This window comes from Phocoena phocoena, chromosome 19 (assembly GCF_963924675.1).
Source record: "Phocoena phocoena chromosome 19, mPhoPho1.1, whole genome shotgun sequence".
NCBI classification, from domain to species: Eukaryota; Metazoa; Chordata; class Mammalia; order Artiodactyla; family Phocoenidae; genus Phocoena; species Phocoena phocoena.
In genome coordinates this window covers 29,182,355-29,198,090 of record NC_089237.1, presented here as the reverse complement: position 1 = coordinate 29,198,090, position 15,736 = coordinate 29,182,355, and the positions used below count along the sequence as shown (strand labels likewise).

Genomic DNA, 15,736 nt, shown 5'->3' with positions numbered 1-15,736 from the left:
TTGGAAGGTTATACCTTTCTAAGAATTTGTCCATTTTTTCCAGGTTGTCCATTTTATTGGCATGGAGTTGCTTGTAGTAGTCTCTTAGGATGCTCTGTATTTCTGTGGTGTCTGTTCTCCTTTTCCATTTCTAATTTTATTGATTTGAGCCCTCTCCCTCTTTTTCATGGTGAATCTGGGTAATGGTTTATCAATTTTGTTTATCTTCTCAAAGAACCAGGTTTTAGTTTTATTGATCTTTGCTATTGATTTCTTTGTTTCTATTTCATTGATTTCTTTCCTTCTGCTAACTTTGGGTTTTGTTTGTTCTTCTTTCTCTAATTCCTTTAGTATGGTTAGATTGTTTGAGATTTTTCCTGTTTCTTGAGATAGGCTTGTATTGGTATAAACTTCCATCTTAGAACTGCTTTTGCCGCATCCCATAGGTTTTGGATCATCGTGTTTTCACTGTCATTTGTCTCTAGGTATTTTTTGATTTCCTCTCTGATTTCTTCAGTGATCTCTTGGTTATTTAGTAACATGTTATTTAGCCTCCATGTGTTTGTGTTTTTTACGTTTTTTTTCCCTGTAATTGATTTCTAATCTCATAGCGTTGTGGTCAGAAAAGATGTTTGATATGATTTCAGTTTTCTTAAATTTACTGAGGCTTGATTTGTGACCCAAAATGTGATCTATCCTGGAGAATGTTACATGCACACTTGAGAAGAAAGTGTAATCTGCTGTTTTTGGATGGAATGTCCTATAAATATCAATTAAATCTATCTGGTCTGTTGTGTCATTTGAAGCTTGTGTTTCCTTATTAATTTTCTGTTCAGATGATCTGTCCATTGGTGTAAGTGAGATGTCAAAGTGCCCCACTATTATTGTGTTACTGTCGATTTCCTCTTTTATGGCTGTGAGCAGTTGCCTTATGTATTGAGGTGCTTCTATGTTGGGTGCATATATATTTATAATTGTTATATCTTCTTGGATTGATCCCTTGATCATTATGTAGTGTCTTTCCTTGTCTCTTGTAACATTCTTTATTTTAAAGTCTGTTTTATCTGGTATGAGTATTGCTATTCCAGCTTTCTTTCTTTTGATTTCCATTTGCATGGAATATCTTTTTCCATCCCTTCACTTTCAGTCTGTATGTGTCCCTAGGTCTGAAGTGGGTCTCTTGTAGACAGCATATATATGGGTCTTGTTTTGGTATCCATTCAGTGAGCCTGTATCTTTTGGTTGGAGCATTTAATCCATTCATGTTTAAGGTAATTATCGATATGTATGTTCCTGTTACCATTTTCTTAATTGTCATGGGTTTGTTTGTGTAGGTCCTTTTCTTCTCTTGTGTTTCTCACTTGGAGAAGTTTCCTTTAGCGTTTGTTGTATAGCTGGTTTGGTGGTGCTGAATTCTCTTAGCTTTTGCTTGTCTGTAAAGCTTTTCATTTCTCTGTCGAATCTGAATGAGATCCTTGCCAGATAGAGTAACCTTTGTTGTAGGCTCTTCCCTTTCATCACAGTCATGCTACTCACTTTTGGCTTGTAGAGTTTCTGCTGAGAAATCAGCTGTTAACCTTATGCCAGTTCCCTTGTATGTTATTTTTCGTTTTTCCCTTGCTGCTTTCAATAATTTTTCTTTGTCTTTAATTTTTACCAGTTTGATTGCTGTGTGTCTTGGTGTGTTTCTCCTTGGGTTTGTCCTGTATGGGACTCTGAGCTTCCTGGACTTGGGTGACTATTTCCTTTCCCACGTTAGGGAAGTTTTTGACTATTATCTCTTCAAATATTTTCTCGGGTCCTTTCTCTCTCTCTCTCCTTCTGGGACCCCTATAATGCGAATGTTTTTGTGTTTAGTGTTGTCCCAGAGGTCTCTTAGGCTGTCTTCATTTCTTTTCATTCTTGTTTCTTTTTCTGTTCCATGGCAGTGAATTCCATCATTCTGTCTTCCAGTTCACTTATCCGTTCTTCTGCCTCAGTTATTCTGCTATTGATTCCTTATAGCGTATTTTTCATTTCAGTTATTGTATTGTTCATATCTGTTTGTTTGTTCTTTAATTCTTCTAGGTCTTTGTTAAACATTTCTTGCATCTTCTTGATCTTTGCCTCCATTCTTTTTCTGAGGTCCTGGATCATCTTCACTATCATTATTCTGAATTCTTTTCCTGGAAGGTTGCCTATCTCCACTTCATTTAGTTGTTTTTCTGGGGTTTTATCTTGTTCCTTCATCTGGTACATAGCCCTCTGCATTTTCATCTTGTCCATCTTTCCGTGAATGTGGTTGTTGTTCCACAGGCTGCAGGACTATAGTTCTTCTTGCTTCTGCTCTAATTATCGCATTTTAGAATAGTGAAAATTACCTATACCCTTGAAAGGAGATGTAGCATAATATAATGTGAAGAATACTGTATTTAAGTCAGAAGACCTATGTTTAGGACTTGCCTCATCATACATTAGCTCTTTGACTTGAGAAAGCTATCTAATTTATTTGAATCTCAGTTTTGAGCTTTTAATAAAGTACCTGGCTCTCAAAACTCATAGGCTTATTTGAGGTTTTATTATGAAAGCATTTTGGAAATTCTCAAGCACAAATACAATATTATTGTTAATATTGCTATTTATTGACCAGAAATGTTTATACTTAATTAAAATGACTATTTAAGTTGTATCATTAGTTCTTTTTTTTTTTTTTGGCTGCACTGCGCAGCTTGTGGAGTTTTAGTTCCCCAACCAGGGATCAAACCCAGGTCCTTGGCAGTGAGAGCACAGAGTCCTAACCACCGGACTGCCGGGAATTCCCTGTATCATTAGTTTTAAGATGAATTGGTAGAGGGGACTTCCCTGGTGGCGCAGTGGTTAAGAATCTGCCTGCCAATGCAGGAGACACGGGTTTGAGCCCTGGTCTGGGAAGATCCCACATGTCGCGGAGCAGCTAAGCCCGTGTGCCACAACTACTGAGCCTGTGCTCTAGAGCCCATGAGCCGCAACTACTGAGCCCATGTGCCACAACTACTAAAGCCCACACACCTAGAGCCTGTGCTCCACAACAAGAAAAGCCACTGCGATGAGAAGCACGTGCACACAGCAAAGAGTAGCCCCCACTCGCTGCAACTTGAGAAAACCTGCGCGGAGCAATGAAAACCCAATGCAGCCAAAAATTAATTAATTAATTGATTAAGAAAAAGAGATCAATTGGTAGAGAAGTTATAGTGACAGTTGAATAAATATAAACCTCTGCTTATAGCAATCTTTGTAGTAGAACATATAATTTTTCATCATTAGTGCTCTACAGTGAAACTTATTAAGTGCTCTAAACTTATTTCATTGCTTTTACTGTTCTTGTCTTTATCCTTTGGTTTTTTGGTTCTTAGGTCTGTTGGGAGAACGTTTTGCACAATGGATGGGCGTGGAAGCCCAGTTCACATTCATCCTTCCTCAGCAGTAAGTACCTTGTTTTTAATAAAAGGAAGAAATTTCCTTTTGTAAAGGAAGGTGTAGGAATTTCTTCCTTTTTGTAAAGGTATAGGAATAAATAATATACAGACGTCTTCTACTTTTCTCTTTGGAGGATAAGTTTAGCATATATCTATATTACATAAAGGTATTGGTTGGCCTATGCCTCCTGTTTGATTGAAGAATATAGAAATGAATTCAGAAGAGTTTGGGCTGTTGGTATTTGGTTGGTCTAATGTGCAATAAGGCAGGTTATTGAATTATCATCCTTAAATGAATTCTTTTGTGTAGCTTCATGAACAGGAAACCAAACTTGAATGGATCATTTTCCACGAGGTATTAGTTACCACCAAAGTCTACGCAAGAATTGTGTGTCCAATCCGTTATGAATGGGTGAGAGACTTGTTACCCAAGTTGCATGAATTTAATGCACATGATTTGAGCAGTGTGGCCCGACGTGAAATGAGAGAAGATGCGAGAAGGAGGTGGACCAATAAGGAAAATGTAAAGCATCTAAAGGGTGAGTGAATCGCTTGTTCTAGAGCATAAGTGTCCAAATTCTCATATAATTACAGAAAAACTGTTACAGAGCTTAGATTCTGGCTCTGTCTCCTCAGAAAAGCAAAGAGTTGTCATGAGTCTCAGACTTACTTTGACTTCCTTCTTTCCTTCCAGTTAATCATGTTTTCCTTAACCCCTCTGTTCAACAACATTATTATTATTTTAATTATTATTATTATTATTTTTTGCATTTCTCGGGCCTCTCACTTCTTGTGGCCTCTCCCGTTGCAGAGCACAGGCTCCGGACGCGCAGGCCCAGCAGCCATGGCTCACGAGCCTAGCCGCTCCACGGCATGTGGGATCTTCCTGGACCGGGGCACGAACCCGTGTCCCCTGCATTGGCAGGTGGACTCTCAACCACTGCGCCATCAGGGAAGCCCCAACAACATTATTAATAACAATATCTATTGAACTTTTTTGCCACATGCTAACAACTTGCATTACCCCATTAAATAGTTAAAATAACTCTGTGAAGTAACTGCATATCCCTACTTTATAGATGAGGAAATACTTAGCAGTATACAATAATTTGCTGACAATCCCAAAGCTAATATTTGGTGAATCTGGATTTTGAATCCAAGGAATTTGACTCTGTGGCCTCTACTCTTAACTATTATGCCATATTGCTTCCCAGTGGTGCTTTACTATTTTTATTTTGTTTATAAAATTTTGTGGATTATTACTGCAGAACATCCTTTTTTTTTTCCAGGAGATTTTTCCTTGAAATGTTAGGTCCCTAGTGAGGCATAAACTGTTGTGGTACTGAACTAGGACAGAAAGCTTAATTCTCAGCTCACATATAAAAAGAGCTTTTCAGTAAAGCTTTTTGAGGCTGATTGATGGAGCAAATTGTATTATCCTTATTTAACATCACCGAGAAATAGAATGGTGGGGAATTTTGCCCAAGGTCATTGGAAATGTTAACTACTCTGTTTTTTTGTAGTGTATAACCACACTACATGTTTGACTTAGGGTCAATTTTTCTGACTCCTCAGACCTCTATGCTCTTATTTTATTTATTTATTTATTTATTCATTCATTCATTCATTCATTCATTTGGCTGCGCCAGGTCTTAGTTGTGGCACGCAGGATCTTTTTAGTTGCAGCACGTGGGATCTAGTTCCCTGACCAGGGATCGAACCCTGGCCGCCTGCACTGGGTGTGCAGAGTTTTAGCCACTGGACCACTTGGGAAGTCCTTTTATGCTCTTATTTTTATCCATCAATTATATCATTTCTTTTGAAAGGGCAAAATTTAATTTCCTTCTTTTCCCCTTAACATTAAAAAATCAGAGCATCTCTTTCTCTTAACATTTCTAATACTGAAACTCAAAACTAAAATTTTATTGGATTAATTTGTAATGTTTTCAGATGGAATACCAAAAGAAGTCCTAAAGAAAATGCAAAGAAGAAATGATGATAAATCCATATCAGACGCACGTGCTCGTTTCCTTGAGAGAAAGCAGCAGAGGTCCCAGGATCACAGTGACACCCTGAAGGAAACAGGCTAAGCAGTGAACCCTCCAATTCAGGAAGTAGGAAAAGCAGCCAGAAAATGTGCTTCTGCTTTGCCATTTATGTCAGACAGCACTACCAAGAGGAATTGGTCAGCAGCTGTTTTTAGCATACGAGTTAAAAGCAAATCAAAGCTCATCAGTACCAATAAATGGAATTTTCAAAGAAAAGATTGAGCTGCCATAGTCATAGGAAATAATATATGAAACCAATGAAAGACAATATATGTGATATTTTCCTCACTTCAATTTTGCTGGCCTTAACTGGTATCAAATGCTGTCAGTGAGATATTTTCAAAGAACATTGAATTGTATTTAATCAGCGTGTATTCCATTTGCATTGAAGCATTAAAAATTATTTTCCTTAAATCTCTTTAAGGCCTTCTTGTTGCTATTAGAATAGTATTATATCAGGTTATCAGGTATGTGACCATTTCCTTCTGAAGGCTGAACATAAAAGAGGTTTTTACTGAGCAATACTTAGATGTCTAACCGTTTAATTGCTACAGAGCTTTATAGATACTTAGAGAAAAGACTTAATCAATTAGTAAATAAGAAAATTGCCTATGGCAAGATTCTTTTTTGAATTAATATTAATCCTTAAGTTGATTTTTCTGGGATTATACAAATTCCTTTTTATATAAAAGTATATTGTTTAAAACAGTAGCTATAGCCATTAACCAAAGGACAGATGATATATATATGTTCTTTTTTTTAGCTGTCCCTACATACTTGTATCAGCACCATGTATGTAGGTGTGACAGTGTTTCAAACAGCCCTTCCACCTGGCCTACTCTCTTGCCTCCAGCAGCTTGGGTAGGACCATTTAAACATCTATTACGCCGATCTTGAAATGGGATTTTCAAAGCAGCCAACACTGCATCACCAGTGTTTCAAATTGGAACCTTGAGGCTAGTTAGTATCACACTCAGGCCACACTCAGCACTTGTCCACTCTGTTGTTTACTGCCTTGTATTCTAGTTATTTGTGTATTTGTCTGTCTCCCCCACTAGATTATACGCTCCTTGTGGGCAGGGACTATGTCTTTTTCATCTTTGTATCTTTCATGGCACCTAGCACAGTGCTTTGCACATAGTAGTCAATGTTTGTTAAATAAAGCTATTAGTGTCGTTCAAATTCAAAAGGCAGTATAATGTGTGTTTTTAGATATTTTCTGTAAAATTTAAGAATTTAAAATTTTAATAACTCACTCTTTCGCAGTTACTTCCTTTGGCGTCTAAACAATTTTCTGTTCAATATTAGAAACTTGAAGTCTTTATTGAAAAATCACATGAGGACCCAAATCCATGTTTGTTCTTGAAGTAAGGTGAATGGTGATGGTTTCTTGGAACATTCCTAGCATTGTTAATTTGTTCTTCTAACCTTCAGTGCTCAAGACACTGTTTCAGCACATTAGTCCTATCAGTTTCTCTTCCCAGGTATGTATCAGTGCATTTCCTTAGACGTGGTAGGGGTGTATGTGGATTCTTGGAATTACAGCTCTTTTATTTCAGTAAGTTTTTATTAAGCACACATTCTAAATCTATAGTCTATATCTATAATTTCATCAGTTTTCCCAATCATGTCCTTTATAGCATTTTCCCCCAGTTCAGGATCCAGTCAAGAATTGTGTATTGTATTTAATCTCCTTTAATCTAGAAAAGGTCTTCTGTCTTTGTCTTTCACATTTAACATTTTTTAAAATTGAAGTGTAGGGAATTTGGGATTAACAGACACACACTACTATATATAAAGTAGGTAAACAATAAGGACCTGCTGTATAGCACAGGGAACTATATTCAGTATCTTATAATAACCTATAATGGAAAAGAATGTGAAAAAGAATATATATGTATGTATATATAGTTGAATTACTTTGCTGTACACCTGAAACATTGTAAATCAACTATACTTCAATTAAAAAATAATTTAAAAAGTAAACTGGAGTAAATTGACCTACAACGCTGTGTTATTTCCAGGTGCACAACACAGTGATTTGATATTTCTATACATTGCCAAATGATCATCACAATAAGTCTAGTTACCATCTGTCACCATACATAGATATTACAATATTATTGACTGTATTCCCCATGGTGTACATTTCATCCCGATGACTCATTTATTTTGTACCTCTGAAGGTACAGACCTGAAGAGTGTACCTCTTGGTCTCCCTCACCTATTTCACTCATCCCCCTACTCCTCCTTCTCCTCTGGCAGCCACCTGTTTGTTCTCTGTATCTATGACTCTTTCTGTTTTATGTTTGTTCATTTGTTTTATTTTTCAGATTCCACATATAAGTAAAATCATACGGTATTTGTCGTTCTCTGACTTATTTCACTTAGCATAATACCCTCTAGGTCCATTCATGTTGTTGCAAGTGGAAAGGTTTCTTTCTTTTTTTTTTTTATGGCTAATACTCCATTGCAAATATATATACCACATCTTCTTAATCCATTCATCCATCAATAGATACTTAGGTTGCTTCCATATCTTGGCTATTATAAACAATGCTGCAATGAACATAGGGTTGCATATAGTTTTTCAAATTAGTGTTTTCTTCAGAAAAATACCCAGAAGTGGAATTGCTAGGTGTATGGCTGTTCTATTTTTAATTTATTGAGGAACCTCCATACTGTTTTCCATAGTGGCTGTACCAACTTACATTCCCACCAGCAGTGTACAAGGGTTCCCTTTTCTCCATGTCCTTGCCTACATGTATTTTTTGTCTTTCACATTTAACATTTGAATAACAGTTTTGACATTTTTTAATAATACAGGTTAGTTATTTTATAGTATATCCTCAATTTGGATTTCTCTAATGTTTCCTCATGGTTTTGCATTTGTGACTGGAATACTGCGTTAAGTGATACAGTGTCTTTCCCAAGGCATCAAATCTGGAGGTACATGGTGTTTGCCCCTTATTGCTGATATTAATTTTGATTAATTGGTTAGGATGTTTTTGATTTCTTTAGTCTAGTTACTCTCTTTTTTATTATTATTAATTTATTTATTTTTGGCTGCGTTGGGTCTTTGTTGCTGCACTCAGGCCCTCTCTAGTTGTGGTGAGTGGGGGGGGGGCACTCGTCGTTGCAGTGCACAGGCCTCTCATTGTGGTGGCTTCTCTTGTTGTGGAGCACGGGCTCTAGGTGCATGGGCTTCAGTAGTTGTGGCACACAGGCTTAGTTGCTCCATGGCATGTGGGATCTTCCTGGACCAGGCCTCAAACCTGTGTCCCCTGCATTGGCGAGCGGATTCTTAACCACTGTGCCACCAGGGAAGTCCCAAGTCTAGTTACTCTTATAATTAATAAGTAATTTGTGGGAGGGATACTTTGAGATTATGTGAAATAGCCTGTTCCTTATAAATTATTACCCTCTGTTTTTATCATCAACTGATGATTCTTGTCTGAATGAGTTTATTCTTATGGTTGCAAAATGGTGCTTTTTTTTTTTTTTTCCTATACAGGTGATCCTTGAACAACATGGGTTTGAACTGCGTGGGTCCAGTTATACGTTTTTTTTTTTTCAATGAATATGTAGTATAGTATTGTACTACATGATCTGTGGTTGATTGAATCTGAGGATGCAAAACCATTGATATGGAGGTCTGACTGTAAAGTTATATGAGGATTTTCGAATACTGGGAGGGTGAGCACCCCTAAACACCGAGTTGTTGAAGGGTCAACTGTATTTATTTGTTGACATTATATTGTAAGGAAGAGCTTTCCTCGGAGAAGAATTTCCAATAAACACTTGGTTGCTAGGAACAGCGTAAATCAAGACAGAGAATTAGAAAGCCCAGGGGGTATTTGAGAGGGGTGGCAAACAGTCTAGTTTATTTGGTGCATTGAGCATAAATAGAATAATAGGTTGAAAATATTGGTTGAGGACAGATTATGGAAGGCTTTGAAAGCCAAACTATGGAATTTGGACTTACTTTGTACTATATATGAATTTGTTGGAGGGGAATGCCATCATTACATCTTTAAGGTAATTGTGACAATGGTATTTTTTTGTTTTTTTAATAAATTTATTTTATTTACTTATTTTTGGCTGTGGTGGGTCTTCGCTGCTGTGCGCGGGCTTTCTCTAGTTGCGGCGAGCGGGGGCTACTCTTCGTTGCAGTGTGCGGGCTTCTCATTGCGGTGGCTTCTCATTGCGGAGCACGGGCTCTAGGCACACGGGCTTCAGTAGTTGCAGCATGCGAGCTCAGTTGTTGTGGCTCATGGGCTCTAGAGCACAGGCTTAGTAGTTGTGGCACACGGGCACACGGGCTCAGTAGTTGTGGCTCATGGGCTCTAGAGCACAGGCTCAGTAGTTGTGGCGCGTGAGCTTAGTTGCTCCACGGCATGTGGGATCTTCCCGGACCAGGGGTCGAACCTGTGTCCCCTGCATTGGCAGGCGGATTCTCAACCACTGCGCTACCAGGGAAGCCCTGTGACAATGGTGTTGATAAGAAGAATTGATTTCTACTGAGAGGGTTGTGAGAAAAGTAGTATGGGAGGAATACTGGATCCAGTTAAGAAGGAGAAGGAGTCTTGGAGGAAAAGGTAGTGATTATGGAAAAGTCTGTTCTTAAAAGAATGATTCACCTTTAAATTACTAAATGAAACAAAAAGAAACAAATGAAGATGAATGTTATCACAGAAAAATGGTCAAAAGACATGGTCAGTCATTTTATAAAAGGAAACATTGAATGGTCAATAAATAAAATACTGAATCTTACTAGTAATTCGGGTAATGCAGTTGAAAATAAGTGAGATGCCATTCTTTTCCATCGGATTAGCAACAATTAATATATGCCTAAAAAGTGTTGTCATAGGATAAATTGCTTTTATTTTAGAGAACATTTTGGCAATATCTAGTAAAAGTGAAGATGTGCACAACCTGTGACCCAGCAAGCCCAACTTTATTTTTTTTTTTTTGCGGTACGTGAGCCTCTCACTGATGTGACCTCTCCCGTTGAGGAGCACAGGCTCCGGACACGCAGGCCTAGCGGCCATGGCTCACGGGCCCAGCCGCTCCACGGCATGTGGGATCTTCCCGGACCGGGACACGAACCCGTGCCCCCTGCATTGGCAGGCGGACTCTCAACCACTGTGCCACCAGGGAAGCCCAAGCCCAACTTTAAATTTATATCCTAGGAACTCTGAGAGTATATAAAATACTCTGTTTCTAGTAAAATTTGACTCCTATAGATTTAGAATCAGTTTGATGATTTATGTTACATACAGCATTTATTAAAATGTTATATACTTCATTGTTTCTAGCAGTAAAAAATTGAAAATTATATACGTAGCTATCAATAGGGAAATGAAACTGTGATATGTTCTTATGGTCGAATTCTTTACATCAGTGAAAGCGATTTTTGAGACTCCTGTTGCCTACTCTGCAGAACAGATGAACTACTTTACATTCCTAACAGCAATGTTGTAAAGTACCTGTCTTACTGTACTGTACTGTCTTACCTGTCTTGTGGTCCCTCAAAAATGTTTTCGTAATTATAGACAAAAAAGTGCCTCATTATTATGTTGATTTACATATTTAGATATTCAGCTCTTTTTCCTTAAATTGTCTACAAGAAATGAAATTAATGAAATTAACTGATTTGAATTTGATAGGTCCAGATAGTAAGTATTTTAGACTTTCGAGGCATACAGTCTCTGTTGCAGCTACTGTGCTGTTGTAGTATAAAAGTAGCCATAGACAGTACATAAACAAATGGATATGGCTGTGTTCCAATAAAACTTTATGGACAATGAAATTTGAATTTCATATAATTTTCACATGTCAGGAAATATTCTTTTTTCTTTTTTTTGCGGTACGCGGGCCTCTCTCACTGCTGTGGCCTCTACCATTGCGGAGCACAGGCTCCGGACGCGCAGGCTCAGCGGCCATGGCTCACGGGCCCAGCCACTCCGCGGCATGTGGGATCTTCCCGGACCGGGGCACGAACCCGTGTCCCCTGCATCGGCAGGCGGACTCTCAACCACTGCGCCACCAGGGGAGCCCCAGGAAATATTTTTTTGATTTTATTTTTCACCACTTGCACTTTATTCCAGAAAAGCTACTTTTCACGAACCCATTCTAATTCAAATTATTTCAATTGAAAGAAAAGATCTTAACTTCATGAAATACTGAATTTTTTTGGTTTTTACTTTTTCATTTATTTATTTTTATTTATTTATTTATTTATTTATGCATGCCACGCCACGAAGCTCGTGGGATCTTAGTTTCCTGACCAGGGATCGAACCCGGGGCACAGGAGCGAAAGCACCGAGTCCTAACCACTGGACCGCCAGGGAATTCCCAACTTTTTCTTTTCTTTATAGCAGAGCTGACAGGATTGAACATGTCAGGAATCAAAAAATTTAATTTGTAATCTGTATTCTCGCAAAGATTTTCAAAGTAACCTGTATTACTTGTTCGCTGCTCCTTTAACCTGAAAATATGAATAATATAAAACTCTTGTGGGGACTTCCCTGGTGGCACAGTGGTTAAGAATCTGCCTGCCAATGCAGGGGACATGGGTTTGAGCCCTGGTCCGGGAAGATCCCACACGCCGCGGATCAACTAAGCCCGTGTGCCACAACTACTGCAGCCCGTGTGCCTAGAGCCTATGCTCCTCAACAAAGAGAAGCTACCACAATGAAAAGCCCGCGCACCTCAACAAAGAGTGGCCCCTGCTCGCCGCAACTAGAGAAAGCCCGTGCACAGCAACGAAGACCCAACTCAGCCAAAAAATAAATAAATTTATATAAAAAAATAACTTGTGAAGCTATTGAAGATTTTTCAAAGAGAAGAATCATATTATTTGTCCAGATAAAATCTAACATGTGTTTCTCAACGTAATATTACTTGGTTCTCAGCTAAATCATAAGAAATAAGATGGGATAACCCAAAATACAGCCTAGCACAATTTGGTGCTTTTTGTATATGGTTGGTATTTATAAATGATTGTTGTGCTAACTCCAGGTGTGATTACTAACAACATAAGTTGGCCTGGGCTTCAAATTAAATAGGTAGTATAGTTGATAAATGCTATAATAGCTTAAGTAGGGTAAATAGATTTTAAGGTGAGTTTTTAAGTAAGGGTAGGACTTGGACTAGAATGAAAAAGGAGACAGAATTTGTGTGGTTGGAGAGAGGAATAAGAGATAAACAGTGGAAAGATGATCAGTGTCACCTTGAGAAGGGCTTTTAAAAAATGAAGGGTTTTGAGGTTTCCAATTCTGTAACTAGGGTTAACACTAAATAGGTCATATGAAGCATAATTTGAGTGCCACTCATTCTTGCAGATAGAAAAATTTGAAAGTCAGCTTGGACTGGGGATTTCTTTTTACAGTGTGCAGCACTTATAGACTGCCATTGTGTGCTAGTTTGCTACTCCATCTAGTTCCCATTCAAGAAATGGTATTTTTAAGGCCTCTGCAGTAATGAAGAGTATAATCTTATCTCTATATCTGATCTGATGGCTTAGCTTGATAGACCCAAAATATGGAGACAATAAAGGACTGTCTTTATCAGGTTAGTTCTCACCCTGAGGAAAGCTTTATATTTGAGTGACCAACTTTATAAAGTGGCATAACCTAGAGACCTTTTCATGCCTTTTGGTGCTAATAGGGCTGGCTTAGAAAAGAAAAATAAAATTTAAATCAGTAAATATGTAGGAAAAAAATAAGGTCGGTGTATTTTTCATTACTGGAGTGTCATGGAATGAACAGTAATTATATGGTTGTACACTGTACAACATTAAACTCACAGTTGGGGCTTCCCTGGTGGCACAGTGGTTGAGAATCTGCCTGCCAAATGCAGGGGACACGGGTTCGCGCCCTGGTCTGGGAAGATCCCACATGCCACGGAGCAACTGGGCCCGTGAGCCACAATTACTGAGCCTGCGCGTCTGGAGCCTGTGCTCCGCAACAAGAGAGGCCGCGATAGTGAGAGGCCCGCGCACCGCGATGAAGAGTGACCCCCGCTTGCCACAACTAGAGAAAGCCCTTGCACGGAAAGGAAGACCCAACACAGCCATAAATAAATAAATTAATTAATTAAAAAAAAAGAAACCTCACAGTTATTTGGAATATGAGCAACAAGGAAAAGGAAGTAAACAGGCTTTGGGTTTGTTTTACATAATGCACTTTTATCAGCCATGACACACTGAGGTATAAGGCATTTAAAAAACAGTAATTTCTCGTGTGTCCTATATTTGGTACATATTGAGATCAGGCTAAATATACACTAGCAAGAGTAGTATACCAAAACTTCACAGTGATTAACCTGAGGCCTTTAAGATTCAGAATTTATTTCCCCATATAAAAATATTTTTTAAAGCCTTTCAAAAGATTTTAACATTTAAGTATTTAACTTTTCATTGTTATGTACTGAAGTGTTTGTTGACCGAGTAAATTATATTTCCTTGACTTTGCTATTATTGAGTTAACGAAAACTTTGTTTACCAAATCTCAGTCCTTAATATTCTCTTCTGCATTACAAGGCTGCATAGGTGCACTGCTACTTGTAGAACTGTCTGTCCTTGGAGTGTGACAGAATTTTAAGATTGCTGACAGAACATGTTTGTGGGTTCTACCCTGCTTTGGAGACAGTAATAACTCCAGGAGGTAAAAAGAGACAGTTCTACATATTTAGAAAGGAGGGGGGAAATAGCCCAAAACAATCATTCCCACATCCTGGCCCTCATGGCCCTTTCATTCTGTAGACCCTTCCAAGCTTCTTTTACCTTTTGTTTTTCCATTTGAAAGGGATGTTGTGACTAGCATCTGTTGATCAGGAGTGTTATAACTCTTCTGGTTTTTCTTTCCCCAAAGCTCTGTGTATCACTATATTTGAACCAACTTTTCTGAAATGACTTTTTAAGGTAATGTTATGAGCTATTTCATTCCTCTGCTGGGATCTGATTTAACCTTTAGAAAACATGGGAGGGGCCTATATAATATGCTAGATTCCAGATTGTATTTCCACAGGGCTAGTCTTGACTGTTCACTTGGAACATGCTTGATCCTGACACAGAATAGATTCACTACAGATCTTATTGCTGTCCATGACACATTATAAAACTTGTGTATATAAATTAGGTTTAGCACAAGCCTGAGCAGTGAGTGATAATTGAGTTTAAGTTAAGGTCCATTTCATACTAATAATAAGACCGTGAAAATTTTCTTCTTGCTTTGTAAATGTTCTTTTTGGGTGAGCTTTGCCTATAATCAGTGCCTTGTACAGGACCAAAATAAAGTGGTTATTTATGTTGACTGATACCTGAGCCACTTATTGGCCTTTGATAGGGTCTTTATCTAATCCTGCTGGGATTCATATCAGTGGCCCTAGGGGGCTGAGATGTTTCTCAAAGCTGCCGTTTAAATGGCAAAACCACTCATCTTATTTAGGTAATGCTAAAGTATATCCCTCTTGGTTTCATTAAAATCTGAACTTTAAATATTTGGTACAGTGGGTTGGGTTTAAACTTCCGCTTTAAAATTAATCTCTTAATGTTTGAGAAACGCCTTTACTTTGTGGCTTTTGCAATGCAGCTAGTTCACGCTGTTTTTAGAAGGTCAAGTTAAAAGGGAGGGGCCTTAAATCCAGGGTTGCTTGAAGATGAAAAACTACAGAGGAATCCTACAATGAAAAGTTTTTCTGATGTGTCATTCCCATTGGAGGATATATATATATGTACATATATGTAAAACAGGTCCTGGCATAAAATGTAAAATTAGGGACACAATAAAGTTTTCTTGTATAGGTTTTGAGAAACTGGCATTCCTCAAAATAGCAGATGAGCAATGCAGTTTTTGCTAATGGCACTTGCTGTGACTCAGAGCAAGGACCTACTATTGAATATTCTGCTAAAAATACCTTCAAATTCAAAGAATTTGACGATTTATTTTATTAACATGGCTACTTTACTAAAACATTTTCTGAAACCAAAAGCCATGATAATAATACATTTATAGCCTTATTAAAAGACTGTCATAGTTGGATAACCTAATAAACCAGAAGACTTTTTTTTTTTTCTACCTTCTCTAACTTAAGGTAGTGCCTGAAAACAAAGGCATTCAGTTACTGTTCAGGTAACCGTTAACAATGATTCAGCCTTCTGGGCTTCTAAACCAAGTATTGACAACCTTTTGTCCTGCCTCTACACCTTTAGCAAAAACAGTGTGCTACCATAAAAAGCTCTCTCATTACCTCAGCCAAAATCATTAATCT

At 38.1% G+C, this 15,736-nt stretch overlaps 1 protein-coding gene across 2 annotated transcripts in view; it reads left to right on the top strand.

Annotated features, from left to right (window-relative positions):
* The window catches only part of DHX40 (DEAH-box helicase 40), a 51,913-nt gene extending 45,263 nt beyond the window's left edge, over window positions 1–6,650 (top strand). The window contains exons 16-18 of one of the 2 annotated variants that reach the window (XM_065896669.1): window positions 3,351–3,420; window positions 3,724–3,952; window positions 5,364–6,650. In XM_065896669.1, coding sequence (XP_065752741.1) covers window positions 3,351–3,420; window positions 3,724–3,952; window positions 5,364–5,503 — 439 coding nt within the window. In that variant the 3' untranslated portion in view covers window positions 5,504–6,650. The remainder of the gene's footprint in view (window positions 1–3,350; window positions 3,421–3,723; window positions 3,953–5,363) is intronic. The other variant, XM_065896671.1, reaches the window with a different exon arrangement.
* Window positions 6,651–15,736: the final 9,086 nt, after the last annotated feature.